The following is a 20,840-nucleotide window of genomic DNA, read 5'->3' on the forward strand; positions in this document are numbered from 1 at the left end:
ATTGATTGGTGACCACCTCTATGATCTTAATACAGTCTCAACCAGCCTAGCCTCTCAGCAGGATGAGTTCTTGGGTGTATGGGTTAGAGATGAGTATGGCAGCAATGAGGAATCTCACACAATGGTTATGGTTGAGTTGCTGGATTTCCTGCACACTTTCCACCCCGAACTTTTGGACCTTACATCTTTAGGTGTCTATAGGCTTATTTTTCCATCTTGGAGCATGAAGGCATTTCCAGTCAAAGAATGTGTCTAATTATTTCCTGGATTGCATCGCTATTCTCCACAAACCAATCTCAGTATTTTCTGGTGGCAAAGTGTATTTTCAGGTGGGCCAGGGCAGACAAAACATTGTGAAAATCTTGCAGCTGCTACTGGTTGCAAGCCAATTTATTAACTAAGGGGCAAAGAGTTTAACATTATTTGCAGTGTCCTTGAGACCTCAGATTGATTTTACTGCCACAATATTTCTGCTGCCTTCACCATTGCAGCCACGTAGACTTACCTGACAGATCGGATCAGACACTGGTGGTCAGTAATTGAGATAAAAAAGGTGCATTCTTGCTTAAGTTCCATTTTAATTATGTTATGGACCTAATCCAGTTCTACAAAGAGAATTAATGAAGGTTGCATGTGTTATTTTCAGAGCTAAAGATAAAAAAAATCTTTTAGATTATATTAATTTTCTGCAACAGATTTCCTGTTGCTGTTCTAAATCAATTATGTCATTTATGGTCTAACTCATGGTAAGATTAAACACTCATATATTTATTTTTCTGCTTTTGAAAGTTTCAGAGATCAGATGATGGTTCATTTTATATTTGGCGAGATATAAAGGGTTTGTGTTCATTTCCTTCAGGACATCATAAATGAGTGCACGCAAGGTCATACTTCAGTTAACAAGAAAACAAGGCTTCACTTACAACTGTGTCTTTGATGCTGAGTGTAAGACAATTACCTCAAGTAAAACCAAAAAAAATTACAGGCTGATCCTTATTAGTTTTAGGATGTGTTTGGACCGTTAACATAGCATCTCTCTGAAATAGTTTCCACTCTGCAGGTGCACAGAAGTTACCTTACAGTTTATTGATGAGACAGAATGTGTTGAAATTCCCCCGGAGAAATCAGTCTCAAAACGCCGAGGATGTTGTTCCGTCTCCAAGAACCAGGAGTCAATTTAAATATCACTGGATAACAAAGATTTTGCTTCCCAAACATTTTTGATGCGTTTCATGGAATTTGGGCTGCTGATCACGAAAATCACCTTAAAATTTTCCTATCATGTACTGTTCTTTAGATACAATCTATTTTTTAATTTCCCATCATACTTTAAGTCTACTTTAAGCATGCAAAACCATTAAGTTTAACACGTCATTGGAAAATCATGTCCTGCTTTTGCACTTCTTCCCTGCTGATCTTGGTGCAGTCAATGATGAATATGGTGAAAGGTGAAAGGTTTTACCTGGACATTGCGACCAAGGAAAAACACTATCAGGGCAATTGAAATCCATCAATGCTGGCCGACTACTGTAGGACACTGACACGAGAGGCATCAGCTGCTCTACAAATGAAAACCAGTGGCTAAATATTTTTGGGACAGTTGAACTAGCATGATGTGTCAGCATCATTTTACAATTAAACGTGCTAAATTCAATGAAAGTTATTTTAATCCTACAAGATATGGCAAATCTATAATTATTTTCGTGTTCATCTTGAAGTTATCTATCATAACTCCCAATTTTATTTCTGGAAGCAAACCTTTTTGGGGGAAAAAAGGTTGTCCAGTGTATTTAGACTGTGTAGACATTGCTATTTATGATCTTTAAAATTTAACTTTACCATGCAAGCAAAATGTTATTTTTGTAGTCAGTGGAGAAAAGTTTAGGACACTTTTCAGGCATATCTATACTCTCAATAGCACAAGTCCATAAATTTGAGGAAAGCTCCTCTTGATCACTACCACTTGCCTTCTCTCCACCATTCTGCATCAAAACTACTTGGAAGAAGCAGCAAGGTCACAGGATGTACAGACTGAATTGGTATTATTGGCCTCTTCAAGTGCAGATCTGTCAGATTTTGGCAGAGACAGAACAAGTCAATAGGAATGATAAACATCATCTTCACTTGTCTATTGCAGATGAAATGCAGCTCAAGATGGCCAGATCAAAAAAACCATCAAGAGCAATTGCAAGAGTAATGTTTTGGGTTGAATTAACTTGTTTGCAGTGACCATCTTCCTTTCTACCATATACAGTGGAAATATTTCCTCTCAATTTGCATAGATTTCAAATTGAAAAGAGCTTGGTGATATGATTTTTGGTCAAGAGCTGCCTGATGTTAAGAGCAGTAATTCTTACCTCACTTCTGGAGTTCTCTGTTCACTTTGAAAATAAGTGCTGAGTTGTCCTCACAAAACCAAAATTGTGCACAAGTAGGTTGCTCTTGAAAATGTTCCACTTGCTGATATTATTTCTACATCTGCCATCACTTTGCCAATACAGGTTTCCCCTGCCATCCTGAAGTTCAAAATGGCTTAAAGTGAGGAAGCAATTACCATTAATTTATATGGGAAAATATTTTGAGCATTCCCAGTCCACTTTTACACGAAGCGTATAACCCTTACAAGCTCTCTTAGGCTTTTCTAATACCTTAGGATACATTTAGCTAATGGATGCACAAAATAAATCGAGATAAAGCACAGATACTCACAAACACAATTCAAAGCTATGGTGGCTTGATACAGATTGTAGTTCCCAGGGAAGGAGCTTGGCGGCGCCACTCTTGCTGCTCGGGATGTGCGCTGCCTCTATAACAACTCACTGAAAAAACAAATGCTGAATGCTATGTTCACTCTTGGCCTTTTTTTTTTGTAAAAGCAAAAAAAAAAATCCTCCAGATTTCTTTCAGGTTAGCAAAAACGGGTACTAATGTAGGTCTTTCGAAAAAAGCGAAGTGGCGTAAAGCTTGTAATGAAAATAAGCTCACGGTACAGTAATTGGTCAGCTTAGTTTTAGACTGTTTCTCCTTCCTCAGGTATCAACATCAAACATAAACAGTACAGCATGGGAACAGCTCCTTCGGCCCATGATGTCTGTGCCAAACAGGATGCCAAGTTAAACTAAAGCTCTGCTGCTTGCACGATGCATATCCCTCCATATTCCTCTATTGACTGCTTTGAAGCCTCTTAAATGCCTCTCGTATATCTGCTTTCTCCAAACCCCCTAGCAAACTGTTCTAAGAATCTACCATCCTGTTCCATGCATCCACCACCCTGTTCCAGGTGAACACCACACTCTGCACCCTCTGTGTAAAATAATAAAACAACTTCCACTTCTTTTTACTTCCCCATCCCTTGAGCACACTTCCTCGTGTTGGACATTTTTATCCTGGGATAAAGACTATTCGCCTAACTTAACTCTGCCCTATACAAATTTAAAACCTTTTAATCAGGTCACTCTTTAGCCTCTGATGCTCCAAGAAAACAACCCAAGTTAATCCAATCTCTCCACATACTCAGACCCTGTAAACCAGGCAGCTTCATGGCAAATCTCTTCTGTACCCTTTCCAAATCTTCAATTCTTTCTTGTAATAGGGGAAACCAGAATCACACAAGGTATTCCATATGTGGCCTTATTAAAGTTTTATAGAACTTCAACATGACCCCTTTATTCAATGTACTTACCAATGAAGGCAAGCATGTCATATGCTAACTTTTACCATCTTGTCTATTTTCACAGGCACTTTTAATGAGCTATAGACGTGTATTCCTAGATCACTTTGCATATCAATGCTGTTAAGTCCTTCTATGAATTGTATACTTTACACTTGCCTTTGACGTCCCAAAGTACAACACCTCACACTTGACCAAAATAAGCTTCCTCTACCATTTCTTTGCCCATATTTGTAACTGATCTATACCTGCTGTGTATATATATATATATATATATATATATATATATACACACAGCCCCTAAGGCTAGAGCTGGATGAGGTTCCCACCCTGGATGAGACATATAAGGCAATCGAACAACTGAAAAGTGGCAAAGCAGCAGGTATGGATGGAATCCCCCCAGAAGTCTGGAAGGCTGGCGGCAAAACTCTGCATGCCAAACTGCATGAGTTTTTCAAGCTTTGTTGGGACCAAGGTAAACTGCCTCAGGATCTTCGTGATGCCACCATCATCACCATGTACAAAAACAAAGGCGAGAAATCAGACTGCTCAAACTACAGGGGAATCACGTTGCTCTCCATTGCAGGCAAAATCTTCGCTAGGATTCTACTAAATAGAATAATACCTAGTGTCGCCGAGAATATTCTCCCAGAATCACAGTGCGGCTTTCGCGCAAACAGAGGAACTACTGACATGGTCTTTGCCCTCAGACAGCTCCAAGAAAAATGCAGAGAACAAAACAAAGGACTCAACATCACCTTTGTTGACCTCACCAAAGCCTTCGACACCGTGAGCAGGAAAGGGCTTTGGCAAATACTAGAGCGCATCGGATGTCCCCCAAAGTTCCTCAACATGATTATCCAACTGCACGAAAACCAACAAGGTCGGGTCAGATACAGCAATGAGCTCTCTGAACCCTTCTCCATTAACAATGGCGTGAAGCAAGGCTGTGTTCTGGCACCAACCCTCTTTTCAATCTTCTTCAGCATGATGCTGAACCAAGCCATGAAAGACCCCAACAATGAAGACGCTGTTTACATCCGGTACCGCACGGATGGCAGTCTCTTCAATCTGAGGCGCCTGCAAGCTCACACCAAGACACAAGAGAAACTTGTCCGTGAACTACTCTTTGCAGACGATGCCGCTTTAGTTGCCCATTCAGAGCCAGCTCTTCAGCGCTTGACGTCCTGCTTTGCGGAAACTGCCAAAATGTTTGGCCTGGAAGTCAGCCTGAAGAAAACTGAGGTCCTCCATCAACCAGCTCCCCACCATGATTACCAGCACCCCCACATCTCCATCGGGCACACAAAACTCAAAACGGTCAACCAGTTTACCTATCTCGGCTGCACCATTTCATCAGATGCAAGGATCGACAATGAGATAGACAACAGACTCGCCAAGGCAAATAGCGCCTTTGGAAGACTACACAAAAGAGTCTGGAAAAACAACCAACTGAAAAACCTCACAAAGATAAGCGTATACAGAGCCGTTGTCATACCCACACTCCTGTTCGGCTCCGAATCATGGGTCCTCTACCGGCACCACCTACGGCTCCTAGAACGCTTCCACCAGCGTTGTCTCCGCTCCATCCTCAACATCCATTGGAGCGCTTACATCCCTAACGTCGAAGTACTCGAGATGGCAGAGGTCGACAGCATCGAGTCCACGCTGCTGAAGATCCAGCTGCGCTGGATGGGTCACGTCTCCAGAATGGAGGACCATCGCCTTCCCAAGATCGTGTTATATGGCGAGCTCTCCACTGGCCACCGTGACAGAGGTGCACCAAAGAAAAGGTACAAGGACTGCCTAAAGAAATCTCTTGGTGCCTGCCACATTGACCACCGCCAGTGGGCTGATATCGCCTCAAACCGTGCATCTTGGCGCCTCACAGTTTGGCGGGCAGCAACCTCCTTTGAAGAAGACCGCAGAGCCTACCTCACTGACAAAAGGCAAAGGAGGAAAAACCCAACACCCATCCCCAACCAACCAATTTTCCCCTGCAACCGCTGCAATCGTGTCTGCCTGTCCCGCATCGGACTTGTCAACCACAAACGAGTCTGCAGCTGACGTGGACTTTTTACCCCCTCCATAAATCTTCGTCCGCGAAGCCAAGCCAAAGAAAAGAAAAAAAAGAATATATATATATATATATATTATATATATATATATATATATATAATATATATATAATATATATATATATTATATATATATATATATATATATAATATATATATAATATATATATATATTATATATATATATATATATAATATATATATATATTATATATATTATATATAATATATATATATATTATATATATATATATATATATAATATATATATATATTATATATATTATATATAATATATAATATATCTATCTATCTATCTATATATATATATCTATATATATATCTATATATATCTATATATATATAGATATATATACTGTATACCAGAAACAAAAGATGTTCCAACACCGATCCTTGTCAAACACCACTGTTAATAAACCTCTACCAAAATAACAACACTGCCTTCTGTCTTCTATGGCAAACCAATTCCAAATCCAAACTATTCCTTCACCCTGGATCCCATGCATATTTATTTTCTGGATCAGTCCCACGAATCTTTACGTTCTGGAACATTGTAGTTTAACAAGTTTCCAACAGGGTTTATGCATTTTGCAGCTGAAGCTTTCAGTATTAAAGTTGAGCCTTTATCAGGCTGCATTGCATTCAGCCATTCTTTGATGTAAATGGAATTGAATCAAATTAGAAATGTATTTAGTTTTTGAATGGGAAGTCTTTCTATTTGAATTTATCAACAGCACTGCTGTAGAAAGTTATAAATGTTTCACCCTAGTCTTTGAGCTCAAACTATTGATGATAGAGAGGACCACGGTCTTCTTTTCCCATCAGCTATTCCCCATCTTCACTGAATATATTGGGCTGGAGAACATTCTGACCCATTAGTTCTGGAATTGTATAGGTCTGTCAGTTCTATGATGCTTTCCATGTTTAGCATACACGTGGAGGATTGAATGAGTTTTAACCCGTCGAAGAAGAAAGGGTCAAATGACCATAGGCACAATAATTTAGGAAGAATACTATAGATGACTGCACAAAAAATGGACATCAGCCAGCCCTCTTGACTAAAAGAATGAATGAAGTTAGAAAGTAACATCAGAATTGGTCAGTTTCGCAAGGGAAAGTACCTAAAAACTTGGAAGTTGTGCATAATTGTTAAATATTAGGGGTATTCTTTAGATCAGTGGTTTTCAAACTGCGCCCCCCCACCCCAAACTCACATTCCACCTTAGATAATCCCTATGCCATAAGTGCTCTGTGATTTGTAAGGAATTACTTAAGGTATGTGAGTGGGAAGGGAAGGTTGAGAACCACTGCTCTGGACCCAACTGTTTCTGAAATATTTTGCTTGAAAAATGTCATTGGCCCATTTCCTGTGGAGTTATGAAACCATGCACATAATGAGTCAATAAAGTACTATTAAAACAGTGGTTTTCAAACTTTCTTTCCACCCACATTCCACCTTAAGCATCCCTTACTAATCACAAAGCATCCATGACAGAGAATTTGGGGGGGGGGGGGGCAGTTTGAAAACCACTGCTTTAGAGCACCACAAGCAATGAATATACTGAAAAACTTGAATAAAAAAAAAACTATAAGAGGAACTTAATTGTGACTAATTAGCATCATTCACCCAATTCTTGGCAGCAGAAAATGAACTCGTGTTCAATGATTGCGCTGCTAAATCACTTCCAATAAGATCCCACAATCAAATACAATAATCCTGTCTGCTATCTATGACTACACCATTCCTAGGCAGGCACCAGGAATGAGACATGATCACTTTTTCCACAAATCCAAAATTCACCTTCCAAATGAAGCAGCAAGTGTGTAGATTTTCTCCAGCTGAGCATAAAATAGCCACACCTCACGATAAGGGTTTTCCCCTCCCAACAATTAAGTAACCAATTTAAGTCAGATTCAATGATTCCCTTCTCAGAGTACCCGAGTAGGGTTCCTGTGCTTGTCACTTCAAAGTGCCATTCTAACCTTTTCATTTTACACCAGGTGCAATGAAGCTTAATGTTTGAATGAACAAATGACATCTTTAGTTTGAGCACTTAGTGTCACTTCCCATTTTAACTATTCTCGGGGATAGTGGCAAGGTGTAAATGTGCAGTCTTTTCAGGGAAGAACAAATATAAATAAGCATTTTGGGTGCAGCTTTTCCTTTGTAAAAACCAGTGTGCTGAGCATTCAAGTTTGGAAATTTGATTTTGTAAAACATTTTATGGATTAAGATTGCATGAATAAGCAAAATCTAAAACTCATCAGGCCAAATAGTGTGTGATGCATTTTTCAGATACCTGCCACTGCCTAAAGTAAGTTAGTTGAATGAAGGGCAATTCAGCACAGAAAGGTAGCCTCTTGCCTTTAATGGATGTGCATTAAAAAAAGAAAACAATGAGCCAAAGATGTTGGGAAGAAAACATTTAAAAGAGACCCTCAAATGAAGAGAATAAAAATAAAAATGTGATCAAAGACAAGGATATTTTTTAGGAGGGGGAGAAATTTCGTAACGCACCAATCCCATTATCTGTTGGCAATGTCTTTGCACAAGAATGATCATTTAGAGAAAAAGAATGGCCAATATTTCAGGCCGGAACCCTTGATGAAGGGATGTCTTGATGAAGGCTTCAGGCCTGAAACATTGACCATTCTTTTTCTCCCACTGACACTGCTGAACATGCTGAGTTTGTCTGGCAGATTGTTTTTCTGCACCAGTGGATATGGGTGTAAGGGGATCAAAAGACTTGTGTGAAATGCCATGAATCAACAGTTGAGCTAAACCCACAGTTGAAAGATTAAGTGGAGAATCATCATATTTTGCCTGCAATCATTTAGAGCTTATTTTCATCTTTCAGCCAAAATTGCACATCCCCCGCACCCCCATTTCTTTTCACTTTAGGCAGTGATCCTTACCTGCAGGCCTACGTTATCGGCTTGTCCTCCTTTCACTAACTGGGAGATGAAGAGGCCACAGTTAAACTCCAATCCACCGCGCACACTTAAGCCTAGTCCTTCAGGATGTGTTCTGTCTAAACGCACCTCCTTGAGTTTCCTTTTGAGGGATAAAAAAAATATATATTGAATGTTTATGTATATGCTCAATGGCAATTTCCCCCAAAGAAAACACCTCCATCCTTCCAAAACATTGCAGTTGGCACCTACTTTTTCAGTATTGCAATAATTAATCATTCTTTTACGGTTTGTCCTCCTTAAATGCAACGCTTACATTTCTCTAGACATTTATATTTTCCACTTTTCTACTACCACTGTCCATTAATATCACAAAAGCAAGTTTGGCAATGGCCTAGAAATCCAATTGCGTACTAAATCATTTGTGAAAATAGTACTTCTAGGGGGATCCTCAGCTAATTTGTTTTGTCCTTGTTAAAGCATAATATTCCTGCAGGGACTCAGCAAGGACTAGTGGTTAATCGGCACCATCATAATATTAGCATGCATTAATTGTAATTAGTTTCAGAGCATCACCTGAGTGATCCAGCTTCAGGACCTTAATAGCAATTTCTGCTTAGCTCAATGTGATCTTCTGTCTGTGGTTAGAATGAAGGTCTATAAACTAGCTCTGATGATAGGGTTTTGGCCAGAAATGTTTCTCTTTCCAGAGATGCTGTTAACCTGTTGAATGTTCCCAGCAATTTTATTTTGGTTTACTTTATCTGTTCAGATTATTGTCACCACCAAGATTTTATTTTCTTTCTAGATGTACTGCTTCTCAGACAGATGGAGATAGAAGTAGGGTTTCTCAGAATGTTAGGTGCACTGCTGCCCTGCTGCTTTCTTCCTCTGAATTAATGAAACGAAAGCGTGCTCCTCCTACTGGTCTCGCTGGAGGACCAGTGTCATCACAATTGAAGAGCCCATTTTGAGGTGTCAACACTTCAGTAATCTTCAGATCATCTGCAGTCTGAAATTCGACACATTTAATTCTGCTGTGTTTGTGCTTCAACTCATTTCTCAGCAAATCCACAAGTTACTGCAAACACAGATCTAGTCCATGATTCTCACACCTGCTTTGTGTATTATGCCCACACCACTGGATTTAAATTTTGAATATAAATCAGTTTCACAGGGAATGTAGCAGTTGGACATTGCATAAGGAATGCTATCACTTGTACATCCTGCACGGCTGATGGAATTTGATGCAGGCAAGTGTGAGGTGTTGAATTTTGGAAGGACAAACCAATAGGAGTGTGATAGAACAGAGAGACCTGGGAATACAGATACATAATTCCCTGAAAGTGGTGTCACAGGTGGATAGGATTGTAAAGAGAGCTTTTGGCATATTGGCCTTTATAAATCAAAGTATTGAATACTGGAGTTGGGATGTTGTGTTAAAGTTGTACAAGACAATGGTGAGGCAAAATTTAGAGTATTGTGTGCAGTTTTGGTTACCTAACTAAAAGAAAAATATCAATAAGATAGAAAGAGTGCAGAGAAATTTACTAGGATGTTGCCTGGACTTCAGGAGCTGAGTTACTGGGAAAGGTAAAACAAGTTAGGACTTTATTCCCTGGAGGATGGAAGAATGAGGGGAAGATGTGATAGAGGTATTTATAATTATGAGGGGGATAGGCAGAGTAAACGTAGATAGGCTTTTTCTGCTGAGAGTAGGTGAGATACAAACCAGAGGACATGGGTTAAGAGTGAAAGGGGAAAAGTTTAGGCTCGTTTCACACAGAGAGTGGTAGGGGTTCAGCCTCCAGCTGAAGTCGTGAATGCATGCTCAAATTTTAACATTTAAGAGGAATTTGGACAGGTACTTGGATGGGAGACGTATGGAGGGTGCAGGTCAGTGGGACAAGACAAAAAAAATGGTTTGGAAAAGACTAGAAGGGCTGAAGAGGCCTGTTTCTGTGCTGTAATGTTCTATGGTTCTAAATGTTCTCCTTCATTTGATACTGTGCAATATTTCGAACCATGCAATTGAATAGTACAAATTTTATGCTGCCAAAGGGTTCAGAGAATGTTTCCATTTAAAAAAAAACAATGTGATCACATAACATATAAAGTAAATATAGCTATGCAATTGAAAATTAAGGCACCATCTGCAAGCTTCTAAAATCTTGGTCCTTATATTCAAGTCTACGTCATTGACACATACCAGAAAAGCAATACGTTGCTCTGTAGAATTGCTTTCAAGTCATAAAAACACATTCTGGACATTATCTTTTGCTCCATGCAATGTAATTAATTCTGGATGCAACTTGCCATTTCCTGTTGAATCCTATAAGATTTTACTCGACTGACCTCTCTGCCTTTTTAAAGCTACATAAAAACCCTTATTGAACTTCACTTCATCAAATGAAACTCCACTTCATCAAATGTTCCACCATCACCAGAAAACACGTCCCTTCCCCAAACTGGCCCTTCAAAGAGCACATTTATTTTAACTATTGTTTTTGGTCAATTCATGTCTTTCTTGAGAATGCCCCAATTCTGAGTGAGCAGGACCCTACCACTCATTGTATTTACCAACAATAATATTTCTTTACTTCTTGCATCACAAGAGAGAAACTTTAACATTCATCTTTCATCCTTCCTTTGGAAGGAGCACAACACCATGCCAGATTAAAACTCTTGCAATATGAATTTGAAGGAATGTATCTAATGGAATAATCCAGTTGAAAATTGGTGAAAAAGAAATTCTTGTAAACTTCATCAGGGCAAAATATCAGGAGGTACATTATTATATCCATCAATGAACTGTGACTTAGTTTACTCCTTACCGAGATCGTTTTGGTGTCAGACTGTCATATTCCACTTGGTGTTTGAGAGGAATAAGTGGTCGAATTGCTTCAAACATTGGCAGACGACTTGGATCATTTATCACCAATTTTAGGTCTCCCACCAGAACAGGAAGATCCATTGATCTGAGAAACAGGAATAAAATTTATTGATTTATTTCCCCCCCCCCCCCACCTTGTTTTGTGTAATTGTAACTTTATCAGATTCACTTCAACATTGTCAGAATGTTGAAGATTATTGAATAAAGTGGTACTGCAGCCAAATGTCTTGTTCAGACAATGTACGAACTCATTGATCTTTGGTACATTTCAAAACTCATTCACATGCCTCCTGTCCATCCACAAGCTCATGAAATAGCAGATATATATACTTCACTTCCTTTTTTAAAAAAAAAAGACATACAGCATGGTAACAAGCCTATCCTGCCCACTAGCCTGTGCCACCCAAATACCCCAATTAACCAACAGCCCCCATATATGCGCATTCATTTAAATCCAGGTAGTTGGGCTGTAAGAATACATCCAGCACCAGTAGTTTGAGCACCATATTTCTGGACTCTTTGTTTTGTTAAATTGGTCCCCGATCAAAACATGCCCTCTGCCTCAGATTTGACTCACTTTGAACTATTAACTGAATGATGAACTCATTCCTTAGTTTGCTTTAGATATTGGTAAACATCTAAAGATGTTTGGGAGGGACAAAACCTGGAACTAACCCTTGCAGACATGGGGAAAACATACAAACTCCTCACAGAGAGCGCCTGATTTGAACCTGGGTCACTGGCACAGTAAAAGCGTTGCGCTAATCGTGCCACAGACTCCTGCCCACTTTCACAACATATTTAACCCTTTGGACTCCATGTCCCAGTTTTCAGAGTGACATCTGGCTAAGCCACACTCCTTGACAGTTTTAATAGCTATAATTATTTAAAATGTAATATTTCTGGGATATTCATAAATCCTCAAAAATTTAAAACATAATAAAACAAGGACATTAAGCACATTTAAACCATAAACATGCAGAATATGTTAATCTTCATCAAAAAATCTGCAGAATAAGCTTTCACACAAATTCATCAAAAATTATTTTTCCATTGAGGCCCTCATGAAGACCCTTCCAGATATTTCTTTTCACCAGGTGCATCTCCCCACTCCACCTCAAACTTCTGTGGAATCTAAACAGTGTATCATTGAATCGACGCAACCAATTTCAAACATAAATGTACCAACATCTAAAGCAAACTAAGGAATGAGTTCATCATTCAGTTAATAGTTCAAAGTGAGTCAAATCTGAGGCAGAGGGCATGTTTTGATCGGGGACCAATTTAACAAAACAAAGAGTCCAGAAATATGGTGCTCAAACTACTGGTGCTGGATGTATTCTTACAGCCCAACTACCTGGATTTAAATGAATGCACATACATGTTTTGTGGATATTTGAAAGAATACGTAATGTCTTGATGCAAACTAAGTAATGTGGAAATAAATAAGGGCTTGCTGTTATAGTCTTATTGCTGAGAATTTCATTAACCCAGCACAGGCAGTAAATTATTAAGAACTGTCGTTTTACAGATGATCCAAACACTGAAGGGCTTTGCTTTATGAATGGCAAAAGCAATTAGGCAAACATCAATGAAATTGAAGCGGAAAAGCCCACTGGGAAACAAAACCAGCCCTCTTCACAAAGATCACATGGAAACTTTGCCAACGTCTACATTTCAGCTTCTTTTGTGCTTCGTTTATTCAAGTGATGAATGGAAACAATATATCCCACACAACATTGCTGTAGCAATGGCAAAATTGGAATAAAATATTTTTTTCCAGAATTCAATTCCTTTTTTTTCCCCAACAATTTTATCATGCTGTTGCTTCAATATTTAATATCAAAATATTCAATTTCTTTACTCAGAGACATTTCAACCTCTATTTTCCAATTTAATAATTCTTAATAGTTCATATAAAAGGTCATACAAACATTGCAATATATTTTAATATAATTATATGGCAATGACCTACAAAATATATTGTAATCATCAGACAGGTCTACATTTACACTAAGATTGTAACATGATTTAAACTAAATACAAAACCTTAAACATTAAAATATATTCTGAGACAAATATTTTTTTAAATATTTACCAAATATTTTACTCAGATTGCATTGTCTTAATTCTTAGTGGTCTTCTGCTGTACTGCATTGATAATTATAAATTTTTGATCCCAAAATTTCATTTCCATTTGTAAAAGAGACAGATTGGCAATGATCATCTTTAATACCCACATTAAAGTGTAAACGTGTCACTGCTATTTTGAAGTAGAACTTTATGCAAGTAAATGTATGTGAAACCTCTCTCTTCTCTGACAATCCACATGTACAGCAAATACTCTGATAAATGTTCAGCAGTTCAACATAAATTAGAACTACCCCTTTCACATTTGCATCCCAGTAAATCGACTGTTCAGTGCCCCGGGACAGGAATGGAGGTTTGGCCTTTCACACTAGACCACTCCTAACCAGGACACCGAACGCTTTCACGCTTGGAAGGGTTTATCCCCAGCATTTGTTCTACCTTTAATATGAAGTGCCTGCAATGCAATTGCCTATTTAACACTCGATCTCAATGCCGATATCTGCAGACGCTGGCAATTGTACTATGGGTTGAGGCTGGCAATCCCTGGCATGAGGACGTCATCTGACGCCAGTGATGAGCAGATTTTGCTTTCACACTTGCCACTTTAAAGGCCGATTGGTGTTTGATTCCTGGGATCAATGGCAAGTGTGAAAGGGGCTTTAGTTTGATTAGGATCAAATCTGACCAGGAAGCTGTTCTGAGCTGGATGATTAACAAATCATTTTACAAGGTGGGATGAACAAAATCACCCATTATTCTTGGTTTTAGATGGTCCTGTAGTTTTTACACAGGATTCACCCAATTAAGAATATCCACCAGTAACTCATGGCTCCCTACCCATCCTCTGATCCCATGTCACATTGTTGCAGTTTCCATCCATGATTCATGCAAGAGAGATTCAGCTTAGGTGAAATTTAATTAAAGTTTAGCAAAATTGGTCAGAACACTAGAAATAAATCCTAACCTTTAGTCATACACCTTTTTAAGATGAAGGAGATTTTAAGAGTTCATTTTATAGTATACAGGTATACCCCGCTTTACCAATACTTGCTTTAGGCAATTTACTTTTATGAAGAAACCTGTATTCGCTATCCGAAAGAAATGAGAATAGGTTTTCACATTTATGAAAATAGCCTTCAAAAGTAGTGAATAGGTCTTCACTTTATGCCATTTCGGCTTATGAAAGTTTTCATAGGTACACTCTACTTTGGTAAAACAGGGTATACCTTTACTTTCAAAACAGGTAGTGAATTTTCAACATATCAATTTCTGCAGAAAACAAAAACTGATTTGTTGTATTGTATTAATATGTCACTGGCAATTATAATATTCAGTTCAATCTGGGAAGCTTATTCACTTTACATGATAAACACAAATAAATCTTCATCTCAACACTAATAAATTAGCATTTAATTGGAGAACATTTTGGGATATTTTGAGGCAGTATTTTATTCTTAATTATTATTTATTAGCTCCTGTGAGAAGAATATATTAAAAAATGTAAAATTTAATTACATTTGCAGATGAAATAGTACCAGGCACCTGAAATCTGATTCTGCCCTACAATTGCAAGCAACTCTGGAATTGCCTGCACAAAAATAATGATTCTTGTTAGGATAACATAAATACAGTTAGAAACAAGAAATCTTACTTGCAAATACGGCACAAACCCTCAAAATAGGACAGAATAGTAGGTAAAGCTACTTACTGGTGGTACATACGTAGTACATCATAAAGGTAGTCCTTTTCGGCATCACTGTCAATTAAAATATCCACCTGGGGAAAAGAGAAAAAAAGAAAATATATTCCCCACAAAATAAGAGTTAAATAACAATTAAAGTGTGCTCAACAGCAGAATCATTATAAACATTATCTGATAATGAAACAGCAAGGTTTTTAGCAATCTGATTGAAAGTCCAAATTTGTCAATCTGTTGCCAAAAGTAGTTGAAAATCTATAAGTCGATGACTAACGGTTTTATTTATGACTAATACAGTACAAAAATAGTATCTGAGAATAACTTGGTTTTTGAATAAAATCTCTTGTACCTGATGGTCACTAAGCTGTTGAATAAATATATTCAAGAATCTCTTGGGCCATTCATTAATGGAACACATTTTTGCTCAGCAGAATTGAGTCAAAAATACTAACGTGTAAAGTGATCAGGAGTTCAGAGAACATAATGTCAGCATCCAAGCAGCAGGCAATGAAGTATTACAGGTGTATCAGATTCTGTTGGTTATCTGCCACCCAACAGAGCTGGCTTCTGATAGTCTCTATCCTGGCAAACTATTCTCTTGAGCTGGTGTCATTTTACACCACATTCTCAATTAATCACCTAAAATTAATAACATTTTTATCCCCACAAAATGAATATTCTTTTCTGCATTGGATTCTTTCAGTGTTAAGATGCAAAAAAAAGAGACCATGTATATTTGCCACTAACTTTGCATAAATGTTTCAGAGTTAAATCATCACCAAGGTCTTAGAATAAGAACATATGAGCAGCAAGGGAAGCCACTCAGCCCCTTAAACCAGGCCTACCATTCAATATGATCACACCTGATTGGCCCAGGTCTCATCTTGTTTTGCCAGTTTTCCAGAGCTCACTAATCCCCAATCTTTCAAAAATGTATCTGTTTCCTCTTTCAATGTCCCCAACAGTCCAGCGTCTGGTCTTCTGGGGTAGTGAATTCCAAAGATTCAGCCTCTGCAAAAAGTTCCTCTGCACCTTCATTTTAAAAGACTGCCACATAATCTTATAAGATGTCCTCTTATTTGAGATTCTCCCATCTTTAGATCTTTCCTGCAATCCCTCTCAGAACCTTGAACATCCTAATAGGCTCACTCCTCATTTTTTTCTCAATTCCAAAGAATATAGATTTAATTGTCCCCGACGTCCCAGGGCTATAAATGTGAGGGGTGCTGGACTAAGTGTCTGGTCTCTGTCTGCCTTATAGTAGATAGAAGTTAAAGAATTTCATGTATGTTACATTCGAAATGTAGCATTATATGACAATAATGGAACCTTTACAAATGAGTTAAAGAAGGGCTCAGACCTGAAACTTGGGGTAATATATCTCTACCTCCTCTGGACCCTGCGAGACCTGCTGAGTTCCTCCAGCATTTCGGTGTTTTTAAACTAAAAGAGTTTCCTTTATCACCTTCTTTCATCATTAAAAAATCTAAAATGGAGAGGGATAATCTCTTTAATTTTGTGAGCAGCACCGTTTAGCGTGACATCATTACAGTACCAATGACTTGGGTTCAAAGCTGGAGCTGTCCAGAGATTGCACATTTTCCTTGTGTCTGCATGGGATTTTTCCAGATGCTCTGGTTTCAGCCCACCCTCCAAAATGTATTAGGTTACAAGTTAAGTTGGCATCATGGGTTTAAATGGCTGGAATGGGCTTTTACCATGCTGCATTAAAAAAAATAATTAACCTTATTAATCGGAGAACCCTCTCATTCCAGAAATTAACCCATTGAATCTCTTTTGAACCACCTCTAATTTCAGTACATCCTTTCTTAAATATGATAACCAAAACTGCACAGTACTCCTGTTGTCATCTCCATCATACTCTGCACAATTGTAACAATGCTTGCCTATTTTTACATTCCAAACCTCTTTCAATGGGCTTTTTCAGGTGCATTCTCCGCTAAGAATGTGCCTGAAGAAGCAGAAGTGGCCCTTTAAATTGCAGTTCAGGTGACAGCATTGAAAGCGCAGCGCTGGCCACCTGAAGGGACAGCTGCGCCGGGATGCGCATCTGAGTGCATTCCGGCTCCTGTTCCATGGGCTGTCAATTCAGGATGGCTGGTTGTCAGCTGGGACAGCCAGCGCAAGCTATCAGTGCGGGGACATCCCAAAACTGATCCCGCTACCCTGCTCTCTCCCCACTCATGAATTCAGTCCCCACACTGTGGGGCGGCCGACGTGGGCTGTCAGTGTAGGGACATCCCACGCGGGAGGTCCCCACACTGATCCTGCTGCTCCGCTCTCTCCCCATTCACAGGGCTGGAGTGGTCGGTGGGGGAGTACGGGAACGCTCGAGTCAGGTTCTGACATTGTTTCAGCAGCCCCCTTCTCCCACCCCGGCCGCTCCATCCCCCTTCTCCCCACTCCCGAAATCAGTCCCACCAGTATGGGGACAGCCGCGCCAGCTGCCCGACAGTGTGGGACTGATTTCGTGAGTGGGGTGAGAGCGGGGCAGCGGGATCAGTGTGGGGACGTCCCCGCGCTGACAGCACGCACTGGCCACCTGAGAGTGTGGGAACTGGGAGAGGATCCGTCAGGCGCTGGCCAGCTGACTGTCATCCGAATGCAGCCGCTTTCAGGTGGCTGCATTCGAATGGCGGGGAGACCACTGTGCTGCAGGGATTATCCCTCTCAGAGGAGGGTTACTAAACTCTCCTTGCAGGCGCCTCCTGCACATTCACGTGGCCTTCCCACAGCCACATTTTGCCAAAATATGCGGCTTTACAAGTGGGTCAATTGGCCACCTGAAAATGCCTATTGAGAGCCAATATACCACTAGACTTCCTAATCACTTGATGAACCTGAATGCTCCCTTTTTGCATTTTGTCTACAGGACCATCTAAATTGCTCTACACTTTGTTCATATGCAATTTTTTAGGTAATACTGTCTGCCTTTAGATTCCAAAAGGCCTCACAGTTTCTTAAATTAAACTCTATTTGTCAAACTTATGTCTACTTACTGTACAGTATATCTAGATCCTGCTGCAGAATCCAAATAATCTTATCACAATATGCCCTTCCACAAATTTTTATGCCACTGGCTAACTTTGATACTCCACATTCTTTCATTCCAATTTTTGACGTGTTCTATGCTCAGAAACAAAAAAGGGTCTTATTCCAGATTCACAATTTCACTTGAAAATTTCAAAAGATTCCACATCTGAACAATGAATCCAATAAAAGAATTCTTGTAAAATCCTTTCCTCATTACTCCAAATATTAAATGCATGGAGTACAATTTTGACCAGCTGCATGATTAACATCATTAATACGGTTCTTGTAATAATTATAGTTAATAAATTTCCATCAACTTATCAATTATTAAAACAACCAGGTGCTCATCCTTTCTAGTTTAACGTTTCATAAAAAACACAAATGAGATTGATAACAATTCTCTGCATTGCTTGACTGAAATACAATTGGTTTCTTGATTTCCCAAGTGACTACTTATGGAGTTCCATCCTGCACTGCACCATGGTGATCAAGTCCCAAATTTATTATTATCTGATTGCACAAATACAACCCGATGAAACAGCGTTCTCTGGTCGTTGGTGGAAAACAGCAGATCTACAACCAGAGGTAACACACTCACATACAGACAACCAATACATACGCAGGACAAAACTTCATATATATAAATAAATATTGTTTGTAAATACAAGAGTCTCGGATGGCTAGTATGAGCATTTCCTTTCATCTCTCAGCATTCTCATTGCCCATGGGAAGAAGCTCCTCAATCTCTTTCCGAATGGGAATGCTTCACATAAGCAACATTTTTGAATATTTTATTTTTGATTTTCAAAGACTCACACACAAATCCAAACAAACACAATCTCTTTCAACAATAGTATACAACATACAGACTCTCTATATATTTTCCCATTAGTGGAAAATGATCTCGTGTGCCTTTTTATCTAGTTTGCTGTCTTCAGATTTGTGTAAATCCAGTGTCCATGTGTCGGTCTCCACTCAATATCCAATTATTAAATTGTTAAAATCGGAGAATATGCCATTTCAGTACTCATCTCACCAGCAAATTATATCTTTCTGAAACTTTGTTTCTCCTGGTTGACAACTAAGCCAAATTGTTTCAACAACAAACTACTTGGGCTTAGGGAGAGTCATTTCCTGCTGCATCAACTGATAGGAAATCACATGTAGAGAAACACCTGGCAATTACAATGCTTTCATTCTGTGACAGTTCGTGACAAGCTAAAAGGTGACTACAGGACAAGTCCTCTTTGATAACAGCTTGTCTTGTGATATTGGTGTGCAACCTATGCCCATATGTGCAACATGCTGCCTGGTCAAGCCTGGCAACTGGGCTGACATACAATTTCATCTGCACAGGACCCTGCCGAACTTGGCACTGAGCTTCAAGATTCCATTTCTAGGTTAACCTAGTTACAGCTGGGTGCAAGGCAGGAAGAGGCCAACAGCAACTAGATTGGTCCTGTTTGCCCAGGAGTGGTAATGGGTGCTCACCCTGGATCCATTGAAAGAAACAAGTGAAGCTGGTTTCATTCCTTCCTCGATCTCACTGATGGCCACTAAAATCATCCAAAGCACGTTAAAATAACAGAATCCCAAATGTATCTTGGGTCCATATTTACATTCGTTAATAAGTTAACAAGCAGTTCTAAAACCATTCGCCACCCAATAAGCCAGAAAAGGAATTTTGTTTTAAATACTATATTGATACTTATTTTCCATCAGTCAAGTTGGTTTAAAACTGTGCTCTTTTGTCTCGTTTTTCTGTGGTAATCTTAGATGATACCACCTCTTATACCACCAATTTTCATGTCATATGTAAACTTACTCATCATGCTAAATACATTACCAACAACACTGGACCTAGCACTGATCTCTGCTGAACATCTTTGATCACAGGCCTCCAAACCCTCCACTACCACCTTCTCTTTCCTACCATCAAACCAATTCCGCATCTAATAGGCCAACTCACCCCGAATCCCATACGTACGGACCTTCTGACGATAAAGGACGCTGTCAAATGCCTTATTACAATCCACTTGGACATCCATTGCCCTAATCGTCAATCTTCTTGGTTACCTCTTCAAAAGGCTCAAATTTCTGAGATATGATTTTCCAAATGAAAGCCATGCTGACTATCCCTGAACCATGAACTTTGAATCTCATGAACAGGGATTGATTATAATCCTGTGGAAAATGCACACGAGAAGGGTCTTAAGGGTTTCTGTTTGTGTATGAGCCTACAGTACGTAACGACTCACAAACTAAGCATTTGTTATTAACGGCTTCTGGCTGAAATCTAGCAGCTAAACTAGTGGACCAGGCTTGCAACTTGCAATATTCACCCCGACTTATTTTTTTCTCTCCCAGGTATGGAAAGCCAGACTTCACGACCACTTGCACACAGAAGGTGTTCCTTAGAGG

The 20,840-nt window shown here is 39.2% G+C and overlaps 1 protein-coding gene across 9 annotated transcripts in view; it reads right to left on the bottom strand.

Moving 5' to 3' along the window:
• ush1c (Usher syndrome 1C) overlaps window positions 1-20,840 on the bottom strand; it is a 171,668-nt gene that overhangs the window by 125,988 nt on the left and 24,840 nt on the right. For 8 of the 9 annotated variants that reach the window (XM_069898454.1, XM_069898463.1, XM_069898445.1 and 5 more), the window contains exons 2-4: window positions 15,375-15,442; window positions 11,517-11,660; window positions 8,686-8,824 (exon numbers count right to left, since the gene is read on the bottom strand). In XM_069898454.1, coding sequence (XP_069754555.1) covers window positions 8,686-8,824; window positions 11,517-11,660; window positions 15,375-15,442 — 351 coding nt within the window. Of the gene's footprint in view, window positions 1-8,685; window positions 8,825-11,516; window positions 11,661-15,181; window positions 15,233-15,374; window positions 15,443-20,840 lie in introns of those variants that run through there. The other variant, XM_069898477.1, reaches the window with a different exon arrangement.

This window comes from Narcine bancroftii, chromosome 1, assembly GCF_036971445.1.
Source record: "Narcine bancroftii isolate sNarBan1 chromosome 1, sNarBan1.hap1, whole genome shotgun sequence".
Classification (NCBI taxonomy): Eukaryota; Metazoa; Chordata; class Chondrichthyes; order Torpediniformes; family Narcinidae; genus Narcine; species Narcine bancroftii.